Genomic DNA, 25336 nt, shown 5'->3' on the forward strand with positions numbered 1-25336 from the left:
ATTTGAAGAATGAGTGCTAATATGCTTCTCTCCCCATCTCCCTTCTGTTAGGATGGAATAGTGAATAGAGTTCTGCCTTTGGAGTCACTCACTGTATGCTTGGTCACTCTCTTACTTGCTGTGACTTTGGCAAGCTATTTAACCTTGAGTCTTAATTTCTTCACCTGCAAAGTGGAAATGATGAGTAAAAAAAAAAAAAGAAAGTACCCTTTATGAAATTAGACTGTACGAAGTACTAGGCTAAATTCTCTATATGCATAGTTTTATTTAGTTCTCCCCAATACCTGTGTGAGCTAGGTAAGCTGCAATTCAGTTTCCTAGCCTATAAACTGTAGATAAGAACGGTACCTACTACAGAAGTTTGGCTGTGAGGACTGAAGAAATTATGTAAAAAGTATTTAGAAAGGTGCCTGATAAAAGATGTCATAAAAGTTGCTGGTTTTAAATCCTTGGTCTGCAGGAAAACCAGGGTACCAGATGAAGCTATGCATTTAACCATGGAATCAAATCAAATAAACATTCAAATGCAGAAAGAACAAATTGGGCTGTTCCTTGACTCTGAGACATCTTCAGGTTTTCAAAGACTATTCACGCGCTGAAGTGTGAGCCCATAATTTCAACATGATCGTGATCCCCAAAGCGTAGCATAACGTCATCTTATATTTAAGCAAATGCATTATTAGCTGGCAGTCTTCTCGGACATATTTCAATGAACACATTTGTTTAGTGGAGGGAGGCCCTAACAACATTGGATTGAATGTACCTGTAGCTGTCAAGCCTGTTTAACCAAATACTATCTTATTGTCTTTTCTTTTTATCTTATTGTCTTTTAATAGGCACTGCTGTTTCCTCTCTTCCTGTGAAGTCAGTTAACTTTAGACAAAGTGACAAGTAAGCTCCTCCTCATATAGCACGCTCACATTTTTTGCTTTTCTGTTGAACTATGTTTGAGTAAGTTCTTTCTCTTATCTTACAGCACTTCTGCTAATGAGAAGGAGGTGGAGGTAAGTTTCAAGCAAATGTTTTTTCCTTTAGTAAAAAAAATACGTGTTTCAGACTCACTCGCCTGCAGTCCCTGCGAGCTTTTGCACAAGCTATCGTACGTTTGGTGTCTGTCTGGCTTGGCCATGACAAAGTGCAGGGAAAGCCTATGCGTGCCAGCATTATGTTACTGGGAGGAGAAAGAAATGCCTCAGTGTAATTTGGTATTAAACTGGAAATTTGACTACATCCAATGTTCTGTCCTCACCCTCACATTATTTTGACAACAGGCCGAATTTCTCAGGTTATCTTTGGGATTTAAATGCGACTGGTTCACCTTGGAGAAAAGAGTGAAGCTTGAAGAAAGATCCCGTGACTTGGCAGAAGAAAATTTGAAGAAAGAAATTACTAACTGTTTAAAACTGTTAGAGGTGAGACTCATAACATTTGGGGACTACACGTTCGGTTGTATTATTAATAAGGTTTTCAAAATTACGTAAGAGTTTACTTGTATGACTAAAACCAACACTAGGTACCAAGCCCTGCCTGACTCAAATGTGAATTAATAAGAGGTAAGAAATCAGGATCAGGCTAAGATAAAAGGCTCACCAATAGAACGGTATAAGTAATAAAACAGATAAATGTCGTTTAAAGTAGTTACGTGAATCTTCTGCCATCTCTCTGTATCTTCAAATAGATTTCAGGCAGAAGAGTAATTATGCAGAAAACTGAGCAACAGGAGATAATATCAATGTTAAGCTCCAAAGAAGAGAATCAAAAGACGATTTCCATTTAATTAACTGAAAAAAGAGAACGGTGACATTTCAGTCTTGTCAGATAATGGGCAAACCTTCTGTAAGGTACACAGAAGTGTAACAACTATTATTCTTCTATTTTGTGCAGTCACCATAAATATACGGATGGGTTGGAAAATTAAGGGGGCTCATTTTGGAAAAAGAAAATAAAAATATAGAAACCATATTCTGTTTTTTTACTGTGGTTAAAAAAGCACATAATGTAAAATTTACCATATTAACCATTTTAAGTGTACACCAGTAGTGTTGAGTATATTCACGTTGTTGTGAGATAGATCTTCAGAACTTTTTCATCTTGCTTACTGAAACTCTATAGCCATTAAACTATTCCCCTTTTGCCCTTCTGTCAGCCCCTGGTAATCACCGTTCTGCTTTCTGTTTCTATGAATTTGACTACTTTAGATAGCTCATGTAAGTGGAATCATATAGTATTTGTCTTTTTGTAACTGGCTTATTTCACTTAGCATAATGTCTTCAAATTCATCCATGTTGTAGCATGTGGCAGGCTTTCCTTCCTTTAAGGCTGAATGAAATATTCCATCGTACGTATATACCACATTTTGTTTATCCATTCATTTATTGATGGACATTTGAGTTACTTCCACCTCTTGGCTATTGTGAACATTGAATATTATTGCTATGAACATGGGTGTGCAAATATCTCTTCAAGACCCTGCTTTCAATTCTTTTAGAAATATGGCCAGATGTTGGATTGCCAGATCATATAGAGTTCTATTTTAAGTTTCTGAGGAACCACCGTACTGTTTTGCACAGTGTGTTACCATTTTAAAATCCTACTAACAGTGCACCAAGGTTCCAATTTCTCTACATCCTGGCCAACATGTTATTTTCTGTTTTCTTTTTCTTTTTAATTAATTTATTTTTGGCTGCATTCAGTATTCGTTGCTGCGTGCGGGCTTTCTCTAGTTGCAGTGAGCGGGGACTACTCTTTGTTGCGGTGCACCAGCTTCTCATTGTGGTGGCTTTTCTTTGTTGCGGAGCATGGGCTCTAGGCATGCAGGCTTCAGTAGTTGCAGCACGTGGGCTCAGTAGTTGTGGCTCGTGGGCTGTAGAGCACAGGCTCAGTCGTTGTGGCGCACGGGCTTAGTTGCTCCGTGGCATGTGGGATCTTCCCAGACCAGGGCTCGAACCCGTGTCCCCTGCATTGGCAGGCAGATTCTTAACCACTGCGCCACCAGGGAAGTCCCTATTTTCTGTTTTCTGATAGTAGCCATTTAATAGGTGCAATGTGGTATCTCACTGTGGTTTTGATTTGCATTTCTCTGTTGATTAGTATTGTTGAGCATCTTTTCATATGCTTATTGGTCGTTTGTATATCATCTTTGGAAAATGTCTAAGTCCTTTGCCAATTTTAAAATAGGATATATGATTTGCAAATATTTTCTCCCATTCCATAATTTGCCTTTTCATTCTGTTGATTATGTCCTTTGATGCACAAAGGTCTGTAAGTTTGATGCAGTGCTGTTTTTCTATTTTTGCTTTTGTAACCTATGCTTTTGGTGTCATATTCAAGAAATCATTGCCAAATACAATGTCATGAAGATTTTCCCCTATGTTTTCTTCTAGAGTTATATAGTTTGGGGTCCTACAGTTATGTCTTTAATCCATTTTGAGTTGATTTTTGTATATGGTGTAAAATAAGAGCCCAACTTTACTCTTTTGCAGTTTTCCAACATCATTTGTTAAAGAGACTATCCTTTCCCCATTTTGTAATCTTGGCACCCTTGTCAAAGATCATTTGACCATATATGTATAGGTTTATTTCTGGGCATGCTGTTCTGTTCTACTGGTCTGTCTTTATGCCAGAACCATACTGCTTTGGTTACTGTATCTTTGTAATGTGTTTTGAAGCCAAGACATGGGATACCTTTAGCTTTGTACTTCTTTTTCAAAATTGTTTGGCTCTTTGGGGTTCTTTGAGATTCCATATGAATTTTTCAATTTCTGAAAAAAATGCCTTTGGGATTTTGATAGAGATTACATTGAATCTGTAGATTGATTTGAATAGTGTGGACATCTTAACAAAATTAAGTCTTCCAGTCCATGAACACAGGATGCCTTCCCCTTTGTGTCTTCTTTCATTTTTTTCAGCAATGTTTTGTAGTTTTCAGTGTACAAGTCTTTCATTTCCTTGGTTAGGTTTATTCTCAACTATTTTATTTTTTTGGATGCTATTGTAAGTGGAATTATTTTCTTAATTTCCTTCTTAGATGGTTCATTGGTAGTGCATAGAAATGCAATTGATTTTTGTGTGTTGATTTTGTATCCTACAACTTTGCTGAATTTGTTTATTAGTTCTAACAGTCTTTTTGTGGAATCTTTAGGGGTCTCTTTATGTAAGATCATGTCATCTGTGAACAAAGATAATTTTACTTCATTCTTTCCAATATGGATTTTTTGAATATATTTTTTTACTTGCCTAACTGCTCTGGATAGGACTTCCAGTACTAAGTTGCATAGAAGTGGTGAGAGTAGGCATCCTTGCCTTGTTTCTGACCTTAGAGGAAAAGCTTTCAGTCTTTCACCATTGAGTATGATTTTAGCTGTGGGTGTTCATATATGGCCTTTATTATGTTGAGGTAGTTTCCTTGTATTTCTGTTTTTTTGGATATTTTTATCATGAAAGGTGTTGAATCTTGTCAAATGCTTTTCTTATCAGTTTAGATGATCATGGGATATTTATCCTTCATTCTGTTAATGTGGTGTATTGCACTGATTGATTTTCATATGTTGAACCATCCTTGCATTCCAGGAATAAATCTCACTTGGTCATGGTGTATAATCATTTTAATGTGCTATTGAATTCAATTTGCTAGTATTTTGTTGAGGATTTTTACATCACTATTCATAATGAATATTGGTCTATAGTTTTCCTGAAATGTTGTTGTCTGGCTTTGGTATCAGGGTAATTCTGGCCTCAGAGAATGAACTTGGAAGTGTTCCCTCCTCTTCAATTTTTTGCAAGAGTTTCAGGAGGATTAGTATTAACTCTTCTTTAGCTGTTTGATAGAATTCTCTAGTGAAGCCATCTGGAACTGGACTTTTCCTCTTTGGGAGATTTTTCTTTTTATAACTGCTTCAGTCTCCTTACTAATTATTGGTCTACTCAAATTTTCCATTTCTTCATGATTAAGTTTTGGTAAGCCATATTCTGTTTGACTAACAACTAATATATGCTCTTCTCTTTCTGACTAATGGTGGTTATTTAAACTGCAGTAAGAAACTGTATGTCTGACAATGGTCATTCCAGTTGGTTAGCAACTTTGCAGTTGCAACTCATACATATCTGCCTGTTTCAAAAGTGGCTGCTATTTCATTGAGCATCTACTGTGTGACAAACAATTGGCATCTATTACCTCTCATGTCACAATATTCCTGGAAAGAAGATGTAGTTGTCTCCATCTGACAGATGAAGAAAAAGCAAATCAGAAAGCTTGATATTATAACATTTGTAGAATTAAGATGCAATTTACAGTCAATGGTGCCTTATGGTTTTATTGGCAGCACTTTTCCTTTCTGATGCTATATAAAATTTATGGTATTTTAGACATGCGCAAGTATTAGAAATTTGCTCATGATCACACAGCTAATGAGCAATGGCTTGTTGGCTTCCAAATATGCTGTTCTCTTAATTCTTTCTCCACTCCAGTGAAACAGATGGCCTTCCATCAGGAAAGCCATCATCGTGGTTCAAGGGCAGAGGTTTGAGATAAATATTCATAAGGCAATGAAGGCGTAACGGCCTAACCAGCCCAATCTCACCTTGTCATCAATGGAAGAGCAAATATAGTAATCAGAGTCATATCTAATTCGAGTATATTTTTATTACTTTTCTTAAAAGTTCAAACTATGCTCTTCATATAGTGCATTCAATTCATTTATAGGCATAATTTATTTACCACTGCCAATTAATTACATCCCATCCTATTAATTGTAGAAGAAAGATATAAACACACATGAAGGAGTAGCAAATTTGGGAAGTAAAGAAGGAAGGGATCAAAAATAGTATAAAAGGCTTTGTGAATACCTGCAGAGGTCTACCTCATAACCAACAAAGGTATTAATATTTCAGTATCATTCATTATTGGTCTTTGCTGCTGCTTTTCACCTTCCACAAAGATAATAGATTCATCTGCATTTACAATATAGTCAGTGTTAGAATCACTTGCTGAATACTTGGGTTGGATACTTTTTAATACTTTACTTTCTGTGCAGTCTTTAACACCTCTTTGTGAAGATGACAGCCAAGCCCAGGAAATCATTAAGAAGCTGGAGAAAAGTGTAACATTCCTCAGTCAGTGCACAGCTCGAGTGGCCAGTAGGGCTGAGATGTTGGGAGCCATTAATCAGGTAATTTGTCTCCCTTTCTCCAGTTACAATTTAATTACTAAAAGTGGATTACATTTCTAGGAAAAAACTATATTTGATCATTTCAGAATGCTCTTGATATTTTCCTGTTTTAAAAAATGCTACAATAAATATCCTTGTTTATGCATCTTTGCACACTTATTCATAGAGAAGTCGATTTTCAAAATTTTCTTTGTGGGAAAATCTGGGGAGACTTTAAATTTTTGAATCTCTACGTAAACAAACTTGTTAAAATATATTTTCCTAAGAAGGAGACATTTCACTGTGATGATAGTTTTAGTCTGAACATTTGTTATACACTTCTAACATTCTAGTTTCTTTTTAACCCCTCGCCAGGTAGTAATATTCTTTGTTTTATTTTTATTAAAGTTACATATGTGCATAGCTTTTTTTAAAAAAGTCAAGTAGTTCTCAAAGCCTTCTTATCCCATTTCCCATGTTCCAGAGCAACAACTTTCAACTCTTTTGGTTTGTTTTTTATTAATATTCATATCTCCAAATAATATGCTTATACTGTCACCAAGTGATTCAGTTTTAGATATTTATTGGTTTCCTACTACAAAGATGAAAATTTATTTATCAATCGTTCCCCCTCACACCTTTTCACTGTCTTTCACCTTATTGTTGATCTCTCTTCTTTCCTAACCAAGCTTAAATTCCATGGTCAAACACAACATTAGCTCCCTTGCATGAACCCTCAACACTTTTCCTTCTCTTGTTTTCTTTTAATCATTAGGAAAATCTACAACTTGTTTTAAATCCATTTCTCCACCTGATTATACCTGCATAGCTGGAAAACCTCACACCTCTGTGCTGACTGAGTTCTTTTGAAATTCATCACAAACCTCAAGTGGTCCTTGGGGCTTCCCATCTTTCACACTTTCTCCTTTCTCCTCAAATCACCATCATGTCCTCCCCTCTCTCTCTGTCAAATAATGACTTTGCTTCTTAACTCAGTAAGAAAGTTGAGGCAATCAGAAGGGACCTGCCAAAAGCTCTGAACCTACAAGCACCTAAACCCTTGACATTGCCTTCCTTCCTGGTACGAAAGATGAGTTGTCTCTCATCCTATCCATGGCTAACCATCCCACGTGTATATAAGATCTCATCCCTTCTAAATTACTCAGAATCTTGGGCCCCAATTCTCCCTGCATTCTTCCATCTCCAGTTTTTCCCCACGCTACTGAATCATTCCCATCAACACACAAATACGTTGTTTTTAAGACAGGAAAAATAACACTAAACAAACAAAACAATCTTTCACTCTTTCTCCACCACCCTGTTTCTCTGTTCCCATTTTAAGCAAATCTCCTCAACAGAATTGTGCTGTTTCCAATTTCTCTCCTCCCAGTCTCTCTGAAACATATTCTAGTCAGCCTTAACCTACTAATTTTCCTTAACCTGTCTGCTACATTCAACACGGCTGAGCTCTTCCTCCTCCTGGAAACACTCTCCTCCTTGGTTTCCAGGTACCACAGTCCCCTGGTCCTTCTCTCTACATCATGGAGCAATCCCTTCCAGACTCCTTTACGGGTCCCACCCTTTCTCCCAGCCCTCTTAATCTTGATGGGCCCCAGGGCTTCACCTGTGCACGTCTGATTTCCATCGTCACTCAATCCCCATACTATCCTATGTAGTCAACTAATGACTCCCTAATTCACACACTTATCCCAAACCTCTGCCATGAGTTTCAGACTAGAACCTGCTACTGTTGATGTAGATTGGAAGTTTGATAAACAATTTAAGCTTAACACATCCAAAAATACACTTCTGACAGTCCCTCCAAAAACTGTTCCACACATAGTCTCCTTACCTCAGTAAAGGGCAACTCTGTCCTTCCAGCTGCTGGGGCTGGAAAACCTTGGGGATAATTCTCAACACATTTCTCTCACACTCCACATCTAATCCTATGGACAATCCTATTTACTTTACCATCAGAACATGTCTGGAATTCAACCACTCATTTCCCTCTCCACAGCTACCACCTTAATCTAAGCCACCATTCTATTTTTTTTCCCAGATTACTACAATATCTTCCTACATGGTCTTCTTGTCTCCATCTAAATCCAATCCCCACCCCACCCCCATAGTCGCTTCTCAATAAAACAGCCAGAATAATCCTTTTAAAACTTAAGCCAGGACATGCTACTCTTCTTTTTTTCATGTTACTTATTGGTTCACAGCCCTCAAGTGGCTCCTCATTTTTTTCAGAATAAAAGCCAAAGTCCTTATGATGGCTTAGAAAGATCTACATGATTCCCCTGCCTTCTTACCCCTTGGGCTTTATTTTCTGTGACTGTCTTCCTGGGTTATTGCACGCCAGCCACACGGGACTCGTTTCTGTTCATCATGCTGCCAACTCAGGCCCCCAGTCCTAGCTGTTCCCTATGCCTAGAATATTTTTCCTCTAGGTGTCCACATGTCTTAGCCCTCACCTTCTCCAAGTCTTGTTCAACTGTCACCTTCATAGAATAGCCCAGCTGACCACCTGAGCTCCCTTGTAAAATTTCAACCCCTTCCACCCCAGAGCTTCTCATCCTCCCTTTCCCTGTCTTTTTTCATAATGCTGATCACATTTTAGCATACTATTATGTTTTACTGACGTCTTATTTGTTGTCTACCTCCTCCCACTAGAATATAAGCTCCATGAAGGCAGGAATATGTGTCTGTATGGCTCACTGCTTGTCTCCTCAATGCCTAAAATGTGCATAGCAAGTACTCAAAAAGTTTTTGTTAAATGAGGGATTATACGACACCAAAAGCAATGGCAAAAGAATAGATAAATTGGACTTCTTCAAAATTAAAAACTTTTGTGTATCAAAGGACATTATCAAGAAAGTGAAAAGATAATCTACAGAATGGAAGAAAATATTTGAAGATCATATATCTGATAAGGGCCTAGTATCCAGAATATATAAAGAACGCTTGCAGCTTGACAGAAAGAGAAACAACCCAATTAAAAAAATGCAAATAAGACTTGAATAGGCATTTCCCTAAAGAAGATATACAAATGGCCAATAAGCACATGAAAAGATGCTTAATTATTAGGGAAATGAAAATCAAAACCATAATGATATACCTCTTCACACTCACTAGGATAGCTATAATAATAGAAAAAGAAAGGAAGGAAGAAGGAAAATAACTAGTGTTGACAAGAATGTGGGGAAATTACAATATTATTATCATATTATTAATATATTATTTAACTATTAAAAGGAATGAAGTGTTAATACATGCTACAGTGTAGATGAATCTGGAAGAATTTATGCAAACTATAGGTGCTAGACACAAAGGTCACATATTGTATAATTCTATTTATATATAGTATCTAGAATGGGTAAATCTTTAGAGAAAGGTAGAAGATTGGTATTGGCTAGGTTTTGGTGGGGAGGGGTGAGTGGGGAGTAATTGCTTAGTGGGTGTGGGGGTTTACTTTGGGGTGATAAAAATGTTTTGGAACTAGATAGAAGTGGTGGTTGCACAACATTGTGAATGTACTAAATGTCACTGAATTGTTCACTTTAAAATAGTAAATTTTATATTGTGAATTACACATCAATATAAAAAAAAAGAAAAAATACAATGAATGTATTTTGTCAGGTTCCAATTCAAACAAAACTGTAAATAGATGTTTTTGAGGCAATTGGGGAAATTTGAATATGGATTAGATGATAAGATGTTTCTGTTAATGTTGTTAGACGTGATCATGGCATTGTGGTTATTTAAGACAACACACTCCTATATATATATATATTTTTAGATACTTACTGAAATGTTTATGAGTAAAACCACATCATGTCCATCACCTGTACTTAAAAAGAAATAGCATTCAAAACTTGAGATGAAACTCATATAGCAAAATGTTAGTGGTTCTTGAAACTGGTTAATAGATATGTGTGGGCTTATTGTCTACTTTTTGTGTCTGTTGAAATTATCGTAATAAAAAGTTTTAATTAAAAAAAGTGGATGAATAATATTAGATCTATATTATCTGTAAACATTATTATGCCCGTGTAAATTCTATTCATAGCAGAGACAGTAGTCTGTTATGATGTCTTTTCCTTCTTTGCACAATGTTCATGTTCTTCGTGGAGTTAATCATTTTCCTTTGCCATGATTGTTATGCTTAGTTTTCTATTTACTTATCTCTAATTTATTCTTAGCCTCTCCCAGGGAGTCTAGATCTCACAATACATTCAGACTCATCAGGTATTCTGTCAATTTCTTCATTGAGATGTTGCTTCCAGAGATTTTTGACCTGTAAGTCTGTTCTTCAGGCTCAACACAAAAGTCTTAGGAATTCTTAAATGAAGATTTCTTTCACTTCTTTCTTGAGTTGAATCCCATTTCCTGAATCCCATACCTCCTTCTTTGCTGGCTTACTTTTTTATTTTGGTGGAACATCTCACGCGTTTTTCTGAGGGAAAGAATACCTGGGAGGTAAACTTTTTAAAATGTTATATAACTGAAAATGGCTTTATTCTTTATGTCTTTACGGTAGCTGGGTGAAGGATTCTAGATTAGAAATCATTTCCTTCATAATTTTTCATCTTCTTCTTAGCTTCTGGAGTTGCTATCAAACTTTGATGCCATTCTGACCCCTGAACTTTTGTTTAAAACCCCTTTTTACTTTCCAGAAGCTTTTAGGATATCCTCTTACCCCTACTGTCCTTCCTTGGCATGGGTTTATTTTCAACCACTGTTTTAGGTCCGAAGCTGGAAAGTTATTTCTTGAGTTCAGAGATTTTCTTGAACTGTTTCCTTTTCTACATTTGATGGAATTTTTCTACATTTTCTATACTTCTTGAATTCCTTTCCCCTGAACTGGTCCTTTCTTGTCTGTTTTCTACATTTTTGTCATTTTGATCTAGTTTCAGAGAAATTTCCTTAACCTTATCTTGAAACTCTTAAGTTACATATTTTTTTAATCATATTTTTAATTTCCAGACTTTTAAAATTCTCAGAATGTTGCTTTTTAATATCTTGTTCTTATTTCATAGATGCAATACTTATTCTTACTTTTCTGAAGATATTGATAGTTTCATTGAAATTTTAGTTTTTTTCTTTTTGTTTTGATTTCCTTTTCTCAGGCTAGAGGCTTTCCTCTGACTAGTGATGACCCACTATACAGCTGACTGGGAGCTCTGTATATGTTGGGTGGGGACGTTTCTTTTTGGCTCTGAGCTTCACACAAGCTAGGTTGTGTCACTGGGGTACTCTTAACGTTGGTAGTTTTAAGACTGTCATCTTGCAATGTTAGATTCCTCAGAGAAAAGTCTTCCAACTGCCAGTCTTGAGAGTATAAGCTTGGCTACAAGTGTTTGATAGTTGGAAGAATAAGGCTCCATATCTCTAGATTCAATATATATATAGACTTTTGCTTAAATCTATTCTTTTCTGTATGATCCACTCACCATCAACTATTTGTTACCGCTCAATCCACAGACACTCTGGTTAACTCTCTCTAGATAGCCAGCTTTTGTAGTCTTTCACCAAAGTGGTAGAGGGGCTCAGCTGACCTGAGTAAGGGAGGGGATCTGTGGATCTAATCACTTTTTACAGATTTTCAACCATTTCTTCTGTTCTATCTCCAAGCTTAATTCCAAAGGCACCACTAATTCCTGAGCATTTGCAGCTTTCTGTGGTATAACCCACGTGGCTTCTAGGCTTTTCTTACTGCTTTTTTAAGGGTTCAGCTTTTCAGGTCTTAGACATTTACCACCGGCCCTTCTACTTGGCAGGTGTTCAAAAATTTGTTATATCCTCTTCCGTTCTATTTACCCTTGTCTATTCATGCCTTAAAAAAAATCCCTTGTCATTTTTGTAGGATTTAAGGATGGAGTGAAGGTAAGTGCATGTGTCTCATTCACTGTCTTTTAACTGGGTATCAAGAATAGTATTTTCAATGTAAATTTGCTCTTTTTTTTTTTTTTTTTTCCGGTACGCGGGCCTCTCACTGTCGTGGCCTCTCCCGTTGCGGAGCACAGGTTCCGGACACGCAGGCTCAGCGGCCATGGCTCATGGGCCCAGCCGCTCCGCGGCATGTGGGATCTTCCCGGACCAGGGCACGAACCCGTGTTCCCTGCATCGGCAGGCAGACTCTCAACCACTGCGCCAGCAGGGAAGCCCTAAATTTGTTCTTTTTTTTTTTCCTGCTAGGAAAGCCGGGTTAGTAAAGCCGTCGAAGTGATGATTCAGCATGTAGAAAATCTGAAGAGAATGTATGCCAAAGAACATGCTGAATTAGAAGAACTAAAACAGGTTCTTTTGCAAAATGAAAGGACTTTTAACCCTCTTGAAGATGAAGGTAATAAAAGTTTAAGATAATTGTATCAGTTATGTCTTTCTAACTTTCTTCTTTTTCATTCTCTCTCTTACTAATTCTTATTATATAATGTCCTTAGTATAAGACCCTTATGTTAAGATTATATTAGAAGGATATGATATATAGAATATAAGAAATGACTCATTCCTGTTATTTATATAGCCCAGAGTAAGATGTCAGTTAGAAAACAAATTAGGAGACAAGATGGATTTTATGGTAGACACCAAGATTTCATTAAAATGATGACATGAGCGAATATAACTCCAACTCATTGAGTTGACCCCAGTGTTGTCTTACTTAGGATATGTTAGAATTGGCTTTTTCTCCACACATAAAGCAAGGCACAGTAGCATAAATGAACCACTCTTATCAACAATGGTTTTGTATCCCTCGAACAAGGAAGGACTGTGACAGGGTAAGCTGATCAATAGATTGGAAAATAGGGAGACATCTGAGACCATGGAGAATATCTTAACAGAAGGCTTATATGAACCTTATAGTTTTATTTTAAATAGACAGTATGAATGTCTATAGGCAGAATTTTCATTTTAATGATTCTGTTCCCTCTTCTTGAAAAGTAATAACATGTGATGATCTTCTGATCTGTAATTTTGGACTCATTGATTCAGCAGACATTCATTTAGTGCCCCCTCTGCTAGGCAGGCATGGTGGACATTGGCAGTGACACAGAGGACTGTATTCCATTGGTTCAGATTACTAACGTTGTGAATCACCAAATAAATTATAACCAGATATTTATATTGCTCAGTAGTCTCTAGGGTCTTAAATATTTTCCAACCATTGCTTTTCTTTGTAAAGAATTAAGACCGTTGCGTTAAATTGCACATGTAATTCCAAAAATACACAAATGTGTTTTCCCTTTCAGGTGACTGCCAAATTAAAAAACGTTCAGCTTCTCTAAACTCTAAGGTAACAAATGTCTATCATATGTTATAGCTGAGATGGTTTTAAAATATTACTTGAAGCAACATGACTTTAAATCGTAAAACAACAGTGATTTTAATTCATATATATGTGTTATGTATATATACATGTGTGTTTATATATGTACGCTTTTGTACTTCTTGCAATATTTGTACATCAATTAAGTTTGCCTGGCAGCGAGAGGAAAGCCAGTATAACGATAGTTTCTCTCTCATGTGAAACTAAAGTTGGGAATAAGCAGTCCAACAGCTTCACAAAATCCCAGTCCCCGTCTCTCTTGCCGAGTCATTGACCTCAGCACTTTGCTTCCATCTCATAGTCTAAGATAGCTTTGTCATTTCTGGGTACCAAGTCCTGGTCATTATGTTGAGTCCTGCTCCAAGAAAAAGGAAGAAGCGAGAACAGGTGTTCTCTCTACCTCTGAAGACACTTCCTAGAAGTCCCAGATAACATTTCCCTTTTCATTCTTTGTTGGAAATAAGATGAAAACAGCTTTTATTCTGGAGGCTGTATGCCTAACTAAAAATTAGTGGGGTTTGTTACTAAGTAGAAGGGGAAAACGGGATATTGAAAGTCAACCAGCAGTTTCTGTCAGTTTGAAAATCAAGATTTCACTGAATTTTTGAGCAAGGGACTTTAAAATCATTCCATCCAAATCTTTTTCACAGATGAGGAAATTAACTTTCACAGAAGTTAAGTGATTAGTTATGATCCTGTAGTGACAGAATCATGATTAGAACCCAGGATTTTGGACCACAATTTGATATTTTTGATGTTCAACTAACCTATAAAAATAAATTAGAAATGGTGGCTTAAGAAAAGTATTCACATAAAACTTCTTCAGTTTATTTCCTGAAGTTCTACTTATTTAAATGTGAAGAGCCACAAAATATAACATTCTCCTGTACAAATCTGAAGGCTGAGGTATAAACACATCCATTCATTATAATGTCATACTCATCCTTAAATGTATTAAATGGAAAAAATGAAACCATGAAAAAAAATCCCTAAAATAGGTGCATATTTATCTCCTCTTGAGTTGGGGAAAACCGTTCCAAGCATAAAAGAAATGATAGCAAAAGAGGGGAAGAGATGAGGGACTTCCCTGGTGGTCCAGTGTTTAAGATTCCACGCTTCCATTGCAGGCGGCACGGGTTCGATCCCTGGTCAGAGAACTAAGATCCTGCATGCCACATGATGTGGCCAAAAACCAAACCAAACCAAACCAAAGATAACAAAAAAAAAAAAAAAAAGGAGAGAGAGAGAGAAAGAGATGAAAAGGTTTGGCTACATTAACAATAAAAAAATTCTGCCAAGAAATATCATTAACAAAATTAATATAGGCAAAAATCATAAACAGGTGGTTCTCAGAGCAGATACATACAGGGTTATTTGGCATAGGAAAACAGTGTTCAGTGTTACTGGAAACCTAAACAGAAAGTCTTATGTTCCTTACTTGATTGGCAAAAATTATCCATTGTTGGAGAAGGTAGAATATAAATTGGCAGAATATTTCTGGAAGGCAATTTGGCCATAACAAAATCCTTGAAAATATGTCTCCCGTTTAACTCATCAGTGATCAAGTACATGGATGTGTACATTCAAGAATACCCATCAGTGTTTCATACAAGGATAAAACATTGAGAATTTTCTAAGTGTACATTTTCCCCCTTTGGGTAGCCATCTTCTCTTCGAAGAGTGACCATTGCCTCTTTGCCCAGAAATATTGGAAATGCAGGAATGGTAAGCAAATCCCTAAGTGTTCTTAGTCAAAAGCAAATTTATTTCCATATGACAGAAATATAAATTTACTACACTAAATTCATATTTTATTATTTCCTTAACATCTGAACTTTAAAGGTGGCTGGGATGGAAAATAATGACCGATTCAGTAGGAGGTCAAGCAGTTGGTAAGTGTAATTTTCTGGTTGCTCTTTGGGAACCTTACTGTTTTATAACTGGGCTAAAGTAAATGTTTGAAATAAGTGATATAGTAACATTTGATTTGCATGGAGTATATGCAGAATAATTATAAAAACTGGCATATGTTCATGAAATTATTTCTTATGAAATAAGCATTATATGAATATGCCAAGGAAAAAATAAGAATGTATCATTTTTGTATTGATTTAGGTAGTGGGAAATAAGTTGGTAATGGCTACAGAAGTATTTGATTTGACAAGTGGCTATAATCATTTTTATTTAGGCGTATTTTGGGGTCAAAGCAGAGTGAACACCGTCCCTCATTACATCGATTTATTAGCACCTATTCCTGGGCAGATGCTGAAGAAGAAAAATGTGAACTGAAGTAGGTGAAGCTTGATGTGTTTATTAACCTGATGTGCCGGGCATAAAGAGTGGGGATCAGTTTTATTCTGTGGAGATGAGGTCAATGCTGCATCATCAAAAAGATCATTCATTGTTTAAGACTTTTGTGAACTATAAAGTACTATATAAATGTTACTTGCTAATACATTCACTCTCATAGCACTCAGTACTTCAAGGTTTGAGGTCTTAAGTTAGAAAAGAACCTGGAATTTGCCAGATATGTGAAGAGAATTTTTTTCCTGTATAGGTTTCTTGTCATCAGGGGGAAAGGTCAACGAAGAGCCACAGAAATAAACTTTTCATCTACTTAGATGAATTATTTACAACATATAATGTAATATGTAATATATGCGCATTATATATACATGTCTTCCCTTTAAGTAAATGAAGACGAGGGGAAACATAAAACTCTACATTGCTATCTCTAGCAAGTTAAACAAATAAAATATACTCCTATAATGAAAGGTAGAGGGCAAGAGGGAGGGAGAAGAAATGCTGCCCCTAAATCCTTGGGTGACATTGGACAAACTGCTTAGCATTATTTGGTCTCAGTTTCCTCGTCTGTAGAGATCTTAATGAAATGATTTTATGTTGATTTTATAACACGTTCATTGCGTGCCTGTTATGTGAGACACACTACGCTCAAGCTTAAGAGGTATAAAGATGAAAAAGACATAGTTCCTACCCTCAAAGCCTTTACTTTTTCCTTAAATAATCCTGGGAGTCTAATTGCATGTACTGAACTCTTTTTAGATTTAAGAGTTAACATAATGGATATTTTCTAATCTGGGTTAAAAAAAAATCAAGAGTTGCCTTGAAAAGATTATAATCTATTTTTAAATTTTTGTCAGTATGGTATGATTTCTACTGCAAAGTTTTCGCAAACGAAGACTGAAACCTTGAAAATCCTACAAGAATTCTGGCTTTTGGGCTTTGTTGCCTTTAAAAACCAAACTAAAATCTATCACATGCATTCCCTGTAGGTGTTTGACTGAAAAACAAAAAACTTTGAGACACAATTCCCTTTGGCAGTTGTGAGGGGATTGTAAGTTTGGGATTTCAATATTCAAATCCAACTAGGGACTCATCAGTGAACATGAAACATGGAACATGAACATGAAACAAGTTTTGTTCAGGTAAAGGACCCCTCTTTAGATAATATGATTTTATCTAAATACAGTCAACCCATTTGCTACTTCCCAGCTCACTGACCACTAATAGTTTATTTTAGGTAGTTTTATACCAAACATATCTTCATAAACATGTTTAAAAGTATTAAGATTTTTTAGAGAAAGAAGAAATGACACTTTGACGTTATTCCACTTTAGCACTGCTCAAAAAACCTACAGAAAAAAGAGTAAAATCAATTGTTAATGAGAAAAATTTTATGATACGTTGAATGAAAAATACACGGAGAAATATAGCATCCACATTTGCTTTTTAAAGTGTAGTTACTAATACACACACAGACACACACACACGCACATGCTGAGAAGGAAAATCACAGTAACAACAGTGGTTAATTATGAGTGGTGAGAATTGACTAACTTACACATGTTCTTTGTAAATCTCCCCTTTTTATTTGTTCTTTGGCTAGCATCCCAATTTTCTACAACAAACATTTGCTATTTTTCTAAATACAGAAAGTTACTTTAAAAAATTAAATTCCTGGGCTTCCCTGGTGGCGCAGTGGTTGAGAGTCCGCCTGCCGATGCAGGGGACACGGGTTTGTGCCCCAGTCCGGGAAGATCCCACATGCCGCGGAGCGGCTGGGCCCATGAGCCATGGCCGCTGAGCCTGCGCATCCGGAGCCTGTGCTCTGCAACGGGAGAGGCCACAACAGTGAGAGGCCCGCATAACGCAAAAAAAAAAAAAAAAAGAAAGAAAGAAAAGAAAATTGAATTCCTATAAATGGTTAAAAATATAAAGTTGGTGATTTGACTTTTAGAATTACTATTTATCAAATCTTTCTAAAGCAAAATGAATATCTGCAAGCTTCCTTAGTAATACAGGAAAATTTAGCAGTATCTTATAAATGATCATAGCACATTATCCATAGTTTAATATTTAAAAACAATATTTATTTACAGAACTAAAGATGACTCAGAACCACCTGAAGAAGAAACAGTAGAAAGGACAAGAAAGCCAAGTCTTTCTGAAAAGAAAAATAATCCATCAAAATGGGATGTCTTTTCAATGTAAGTTGTCTACTTGCTAAATGATACCATTTTGGTGGAATGGGGAAAGGTAAGGCAGGGTTAGCAGAATTAATCTTAATCAAATTACTTTACTAAAAGACCTTTCAAAATGTTAAACTTAAGATGAATAACAAACTCCATATGGTGTTTAACAATTATCCCTGAACCTACGAACTACAAGAGGCAGGTGAGTTCACAGTGTTAAGAACTTGGCCTTGGAACCAGATGGCCCAGGCTTGAATTAGCTCTCTGACTCTGTGTGACCTGGGCAAGTTCATCCATTTTTGAGCACTGATTTCTTCACCTGTAAAATAGAGATGATAATAGTACCTATGTCTTTGCTGTCATGAGTAAATGAATTAGCACATGTAAAACACATAGTTAACTATTTCAAAGACTTATATGATGCTGTAATCTTTTTTGGTGGGTGTTTCTAAAAGGAATTTTAGGGTTTCAGTACAGCAAAAGTCCAGGGTATGGTGAGAAATAAGTGACATGTTTATAAGTACATATATCTTGCTCTACCCAATGAATAACATTATTTCTTCTACCCCAGGAATATAAATTGCCTTACCTGATTGAAAAAATGAACTTAATACTCAAATGTACTTGTTAGGAGTTAAGTAATGCCTAAATCACATAATTTTCAGATTCTTACCTTAGCACATCATTTCTTTAATTCTAAAAATTATAAGGGGTGTGGGGAGCAGATTGTGGCCAAAGCCAAGAGGCTAGATCATACTATGTAGCTTATTATGAGGGGGTGTTGGTGGAATTATGCAGGGCAGACGCATGACTTGATTATTGTTGACAAAAGGAGTGTTTCTAATAACAGATTACATGCTGACTTTGTGTTTTCCTTGTAGTTATAACACAATAGCTTCCTGGGCAACAAATCTCAAGACTTCCATCAGAGAGGCCAGTAAGGCACTCTGGCTTTCTGTCGCGTTCATTGTACTATTCGCGGCATTGATGAGCTTCTTCACAGGCCGATTTTTCCAGAAGTCTGTGGATGCTGCTCCCACACAGGACGGGGACTCCTGGATGTCTCTAGAACATATCTTGTGGCCATTTACCAGACTCCAACACAATGGGCCACCGCCAGTGTGACTGCAGCACATCCTAATGTGCTAATGCTAATCTTGATTTTTAAAGTTTCAGTATCTGAACTTTGTAAATTAGTAGCTTTTAGCTGGGAAATTATAGCATGGAACCAGAGGTTCTCAGAATGACTGTAAGATATTTTATATTCCCTCTTTTTGTGATTACCTTCCTAACTAAAATACAATGGGGAGGAAGCCCACCTATATGATTTTTTTTAATGAGCTTTTTGAGGAGGAGATATTATTGTTTGTTAAAATTTATTGAAATAAAGAACCATTCAAATTTTCATACAGTGAATGTTGGAAGTCTCAGTAGGTCACATATGCATAAGGAAAAAAACCCTAATTCTTAGAAAGTAAAATTTGAGTGTAAAATGCTGATTAGATCATTTTAACAGCCTATTTGGCATATATCCACTCATTACACTTTATTGTAGAAATACCGGATTTTTCTCCAAGTTGCTTCATTCTTCATACTGAATAAAATTTATCAGTGGGGATTAAGAATAGCTGAGTAATCTAGTTGAGAGTAGCATGTGGCATACAGAGTCAACAAACTGGCAGCTGGAACACCTAACTTTCTTCATTGCTTCTTTAGAAGCAAAATCCTTAACCATGTGATATAAAGTAGAATGAAACTCAGTTTCTTCTTTAAGGGCTTCAGAGAATGCATCACTGGATTCATTGATTTTGAGGCTTTGTGCCCTGTCACCATTAAACATTAAAAGGGTCCAATTAGGATTCTGAATGGGTTCTTCTTTAGGAAGGTGTTCCCTCACCTAAAGAAAAAGAAAGAAAAATATGTTAATAGTTCCTCTTTTATTGGGTATTTTGACAGTAGAGTATTTTATTTGAAGGGCTCAGTTGAGTTCCCTGAATTGCTAAGATAAAAAGAAACAGTCTTAATGTCCCATTTTTTTTAAAGCATGAAACTGTTTATATCTTGGTGTTTATGGAACTTATCAAAATGTATTAATTCCTTAAAAATATTTATTGAATGGCTTCAAGTGTCAGGTACTCTTCTAGGTGCTGGGGATAAAACAACAACAAAGAAAAAATAACTAAACGTATTAATAAGTAACAACTGCAACAATAAAAACCTTGTCTTCAAGGAGCTTATATTGTAATAGGAGAAACACACAATAAACAAGATAAATAAATATGGTGGCTCATTTATGCTAAAATATTCATCAGTCATCGTGTAGAATTTGATAAGATACATTCTTTATCAGGCAGTAGGAAATGTGCCAGAAAGTTAAACTGGAGGCCTAACCCTCTCAGAGGAGAAAGTCTGTGAATCATAGATGATATATTCACGTGAAAGGCTGACATTTGTTCTTCAGTTGATGTAAAGAGAGATAAGGTCTCTAAGCCTGAAATCAAGAGCATTTGATACCATAATGGACAATGAAAGTATAACCTTTACATCGTTTGGTTTTATTTATTTATTTTTTTTGTGCGGTACTTGGGCGTCTCACTGTTGTGGCCTCTCCCGTTGCGGAGCACAGGCTCTGGACGCGCAGGCTCAGCGGCCATAGCTCACGGGCCCAGCCGCTCCGCGGCATGTGGGATCTTCCCGGACCGGGGCACGAACCTGCGTCCCCTGCATCGGCAGGCGGACTCTCAACCACTGCGCCACCAGGGAAGCCCTGGTTTTATATTTTTGACAAAATTAAAGAAAATGAAGTTGTAAAACTCCATTTTGAATGTTAATCTTTTTCACCTTTTTAAAAGGAGAAACCATGGTCTACATTCATTTAGCTTTTGAGTATCTTCTTTTGGAGCACAAAATAGTTTAATGGGGTTTTTGCATACTATACCTGAAATACAACTTTGTCAGAATTGCATACTGTATTCCACTTGCTCCAACCAAACGCAAAAGCAGAACTTAACAGGGCCATTTGTCGATAAGCTTTCACTTCTACCAAAGGAAGCTGTCAATATACAAACAAATAGAGTTGATCGTAGAGCCTCTCTAGTCTCCCTTCCATCCTTGGCCCCCTACAGTCTGGTCTGGTCTCAACACAGATCCATTTAAATGTAAGTCAGCTGAAGTTAATCAATCAGACAGAGAAGACAAATATCATATGATATCACTTATAAGTGGAATCTAAAAAAATGGTACAAATGAACTTACTTACCAAACAGAAATAGAATCACAGATGTAGAAAACAAAATTATGGTTAACAAGGGAGGAAAAGTGGGGGGGAGGGATAAACTGGGAGATTGGGATTGACATATACATACTACTATATATAAAATAGATAACTAATAAGGACCTACTGTACAGCACAGGGAACTCTACTCAATACTCTGTAATGGCCTATATGGAAAAAGAATCTAAAAAAGAGTGAATATATGTATATATGTATAACTGACTCACTTTGCCGTAGAGCAGAAACACAACATTGTAAATCAACTATAATCCAATAAAAAATTTTAAAAACTATTAAAAAATAAATTAAAATTCAAATATTAAAAAAATAAAATGTAAGATTACATGACTTCTTTCTCAAAACGGGGCAATGGCTTCCCTTTTCAGAGTAGAATCCAAAGTCCTAACAATGCTCCACAAGGGCCTCTGTGGTCTGACATCCCCCGTACACCCCATTATCTCTCTGACCTTATCCCCTGTTCTTCTCCCTTTGCTCTCTCGGCACCCCGGCCTCCTTGCTGTCCCTCCCATCCTCAAACACATCAGGCCACACCCTCTGGGCTCTTTCCCCAGGTCTTCTCTCCACCTGGAAGCTGATATCCTTCCAGAGATATCAACTTGGCTAAATTCCCCACCTTGAAGCGTTGCTCAAATCTTGTCTCCTTATTGAACCCCTCTCCCCCTACACCCTATTTGGTATTGTAACTTTCCTTTTCCATACCACTTGGCACCTTTTGACATATAAGATAATTTTGTTTATTATGTTTGTTGTTTATTTTTGCCTCCCTCAACTAGAATGTAAGCTCCACAAGGGCAGGGACCTGTGTTTTATTCACTGTTTCCTAAGCATCTAAAACAGTGTCTAGAATATAGGTGTTCAGAAAAAAAAAGTCTTGAGTATAATATTCTGAAAAGATGACTAGTATATGACATTCAGCATTTGTAGAGTAACTGGCAATTTGAGTTACTAAAACTAAGGTTGGTTTTTTTTCCCTACGCATATATGTATGCACTCTTATTGACAGGATTATTTTCAAGTGTTGTGTCTACCTATATTGCCATTTTCTGGTATATTATAAACTTGTTCTTGAGTATAGAACTCTTCTGCCCAAAACACCTTTCATGATTAGAAGCCACTCTGTCTCCATTCATGCATCATAAATATTTGCTAAACATCTATTGTATTCTAGGAATAGGCTTGGTGCTAGAAGAATCAAAGCTGATTAAGAAACGGCCACCCCCCTCAAGGAGCTCGCAGTTTAACATGGAAGGATCTCATTTAACTAAACTTATGCGTCATATGAAGCTGTACGTAGACAGGGAGGCTCTGTCGAGAAATAGAAGGAAGTGGGTTTGGTGGTCCTTGTATGTCTAATTTTGCCTGACTTATCATATTTGGGAAACTGCTGAGTCATTTACTCTTTTAAGAACTCTTACATGTATCCAGTCTGGAAGGAGAAAGAAAGCATAGGAAATGCGAAGTTGCTCAGACTCTACCTTTGCACTAAACTGACCAGCTGTGGTTACGCTCCATGTGTCATTATGAAGATCATACAATAGATTATTAAATTTGAGAGAACCCTGGATTTCTGGTCATGCTATTTATTCCTTCCTTTCTAACTATAATCTTATATAAGTGAATATAGAAAACCATTGGTGTACCTTAAGATTTATATAAAATTTAATACTTGCTAACATTCTAAATGTCCAGCACATTAAATTTGGAAAGATTCATTCTTACCTTATAGTTTATAACAACATAAAAGTGAGAGTGTCCAGTAGGGAAGATATTCAGTCCAGCTTCTTTCAAAGCAATAATGAAAGAAACAGGAGTCATCCACTTTTCTTCCAAAATAGAGGAATGCTTTTGGTTATTTAGTTTGATGGACGCTAACATGCAGAGGTTTTCCTAGTTTCAATAAGAAAAAAGAAGCACTTATACAAGTTAAAGAAACTATTACCTCATTATCATTCTAGGTCCAGCTGTTTTAGGTTCTTTACACTATTAAAACAAAATCCTATATTAAAAAGAATGCAGGACAGAAATGTTTTAGGCCTGACCCAAAAGCTCCACTGCAAAGTCTCCACGTTACCTTAAGCAGTTTATCAACTCTTCTTGGGCTCATCTGAGCAATCCAGGGACTGAACTGAAGGATCTCTCAGGTCTCCTACTTTATAAATTATGATCTAAGAATACTACATGTGTTCATATTGATATATAATAGCTATTTGACAGCAATCATGTTGCAACTTTTAAGGATCATAATTTTTTATACATATATAATAAAATTTTAACATAATAATGCAAAATTATTATCCAGTTTTAAAGTCTGCAAAGTGGCGGGACTTCCCTGGTGGCCCAGTGGTTAAGACTTCATGCTCCCAGTGAAGGGGTCCCGGGTTCAATCCCTGGTCAGGGAACTAAGATCCCACATGCTGCAACTACTGAGCCCTCATGCTCTAGAGCCCACGTGCTGCAACTAGAGAGCCTGTGCACCAAACTACTGAAACTGCCTCAATGAAGACCCAGCATGGCCACAGTAAATAAATAAATAAATTTATTTATTTTAAAAAATGTCTGCAAAGTGGCAATTTGAAGGTGTACAGAGTTCACATCTCTCATCTGACTTTAAAAGCCAAATTTGATGATATTCTAGCCTTCCTGCCACAGTCATAAGGAATTTCAGGTTATCTCTTTTTTTTTCTCTCTCTCTCTTTTTAAAACAACTTTCATGAGGTGTATCTTACATATCATAAAATTCACCCAAGTGCACAGTCCAGTGATTTTTTTGGGTAACTTTACTGAGTGGTGCAACTCTCACCATAAATCAGTTTTACAGCATTTTCATTCCTCCAATAAAATCCCTTATGTCCATTTACAGTTAATCCTCATTCCCACCCTCAGCCTCAGGCAACCACTAAATCTACTTTTTGTGTAATTTCTGAGTGACGAGCAATGGAGGCACTCAAAAGGGATTTCAAATGGCTAGGTGATAAGATCAGGAAGCCTCTTTAGAGTGGATCAAAAACTCTGAAAGTCATACTGCAACCAGGCTTATATCTTCACCAATTGTTCTATTCCTAGTAACTTTAGGGTACAAATTTGTACTTTACTTATTACATGCTATTTCCTATCTATTTAATTTATATTTCATTTAGAAATTACAGTTCAAGGTATATTGTAAATAGATTTATGAAAGACACATTTCAATATGTAAATCAGCAGTGATTGATTGCTTTGACACACTTACAGTCATCAAACAGATTTAGTTCTTTGACATGACTTGCTATAACAGCAGTTTACCTTAATTTGTATTTGAATCTCAGTAAATACTGTAGTCACAGTCAGAAGTACTTTATTCACATCAAGTGGTCTTAGCTCCCATGACTGGTATGGCATATTAACATGAGCATCTTGAATCAAGGTAACAGGGCCAAAAGTGTCCAGGCTGAATGTTATAAGTCTGGCTTCCGATTTGTAAGATACATTGCTGATGCCATCAGTTTTCCAGTGTTTACCTTTATAATTAGGAAGAATGTGACATTAGTTCCATTTTTTCCTCTGCAAAAATAAGAATGAAACCACTCCCATAACTGCAATATGTATAAATTGATTTTTCACATTTAGAATAGAATCTCCACAAAAAGCCAGCTTTGCTGGGAGTTTCTTCCTGTCTACAGGATCAAGTCCAAACTCCTCAGCACAGCTGTGAGACCTTTAGAATGAAGCTCTGATTCTGATTTCCGGCTTCCTCCTTTGCCACTTCTCAGACCTCTTTCCAGCCACACCTTTTCTTCTTCTGCAACAACATCATATACCTCTGAGCCTCTGCACATGCCATTCTTTCTTCCTAGAGGACTCTTCCTTTATCTCTTAGAGAAACTCTCTTCATCTTTCTTTTTAAACAACTTTAAAATTCACCTGTCTTGAGTATGCGATTATTTTTAGTAAATTTAGCGAGCTGTACGACCATCATCACCATCCAGTTTTATTCAGTTTTAGAACATTATTATCCTCCAAATAAGATCTCTTATGTCCGTTTATAGTTAATTCCCATCCCCATCACCAGCCCCAAGCAACTACTAATATACTTCCT

At 36.5% G+C, this 25336-nt stretch overlaps 2 protein-coding genes across 17 annotated transcripts in view; one reads left to right on the forward strand and one right to left on the reverse strand.

Moving 5' to 3' along the window:
* IRAG2 (inositol 1,4,5-triphosphate receptor associated 2) overlaps positions 1–19091 on the forward strand; it is an 89459-nt gene extending 70368 nt beyond the window's left edge. For all 4 annotated transcript variants that reach the window (XM_067695925.1, XM_067695928.1, XM_067695926.1 and 1 more), the window contains 11 exons: positions 837–891; positions 977–1004; positions 1272–1412; positions 6033–6167; positions 12345–12492; positions 13397–13440; positions 15136–15198; positions 15316–15365; positions 15662–15763; positions 17874–17981; positions 18848–19091. In XM_067695925.1, coding sequence (XP_067552026.1) covers positions 837–891; positions 977–1004; positions 1272–1412; positions 6033–6167; positions 12345–12492; positions 13397–13440; positions 15136–15198; positions 15316–15365; positions 15662–15763; positions 17874–17981; positions 18848–19091 — 1118 coding nt within the window. The remainder of the gene's footprint in view (positions 1–836; positions 892–976; positions 1005–1271; positions 1413–6032; positions 6168–12344; positions 12493–13396; positions 13441–15135; positions 15199–15315; positions 15366–15661; positions 15764–17873; positions 17982–18847) is intronic.
* DNAI7 (dynein axonemal intermediate chain 7) overlaps positions 12778–25336 on the reverse strand; it is an 80989-nt gene continuing 68430 nt past the window's right edge. For 11 of the 13 annotated variants that reach the window (XM_067695937.1, XM_067695938.1, XM_067695930.1 and 8 more), the window contains 4 exons: positions 24544–24758; positions 22981–23148; positions 20905–21018; positions 19585–19863 (listed from right to left, as the gene is read on the reverse strand). In XM_067695937.1, the coding sequence (XP_067552038.1) occupies positions 19585–19863; positions 20905–21018; positions 22981–23148; positions 24544–24758 (776 nt within the window). Of the gene's footprint in view, positions 14639–19584; positions 19864–20401; positions 20458–20904; positions 21019–22980; positions 23149–24543; positions 24759–25336 lie in introns of those variants that run through there. The other 2 variants (XR_010932292.1, XM_067695939.1) reach the window with 2 other exon arrangements.

Source organism: Pseudorca crassidens, chromosome 11 (genome assembly GCF_039906515.1).
Source record: "Pseudorca crassidens isolate mPseCra1 chromosome 11, mPseCra1.hap1, whole genome shotgun sequence".
NCBI classification, from domain to species: Eukaryota; Metazoa; Chordata; class Mammalia; order Artiodactyla; family Delphinidae; genus Pseudorca; species Pseudorca crassidens.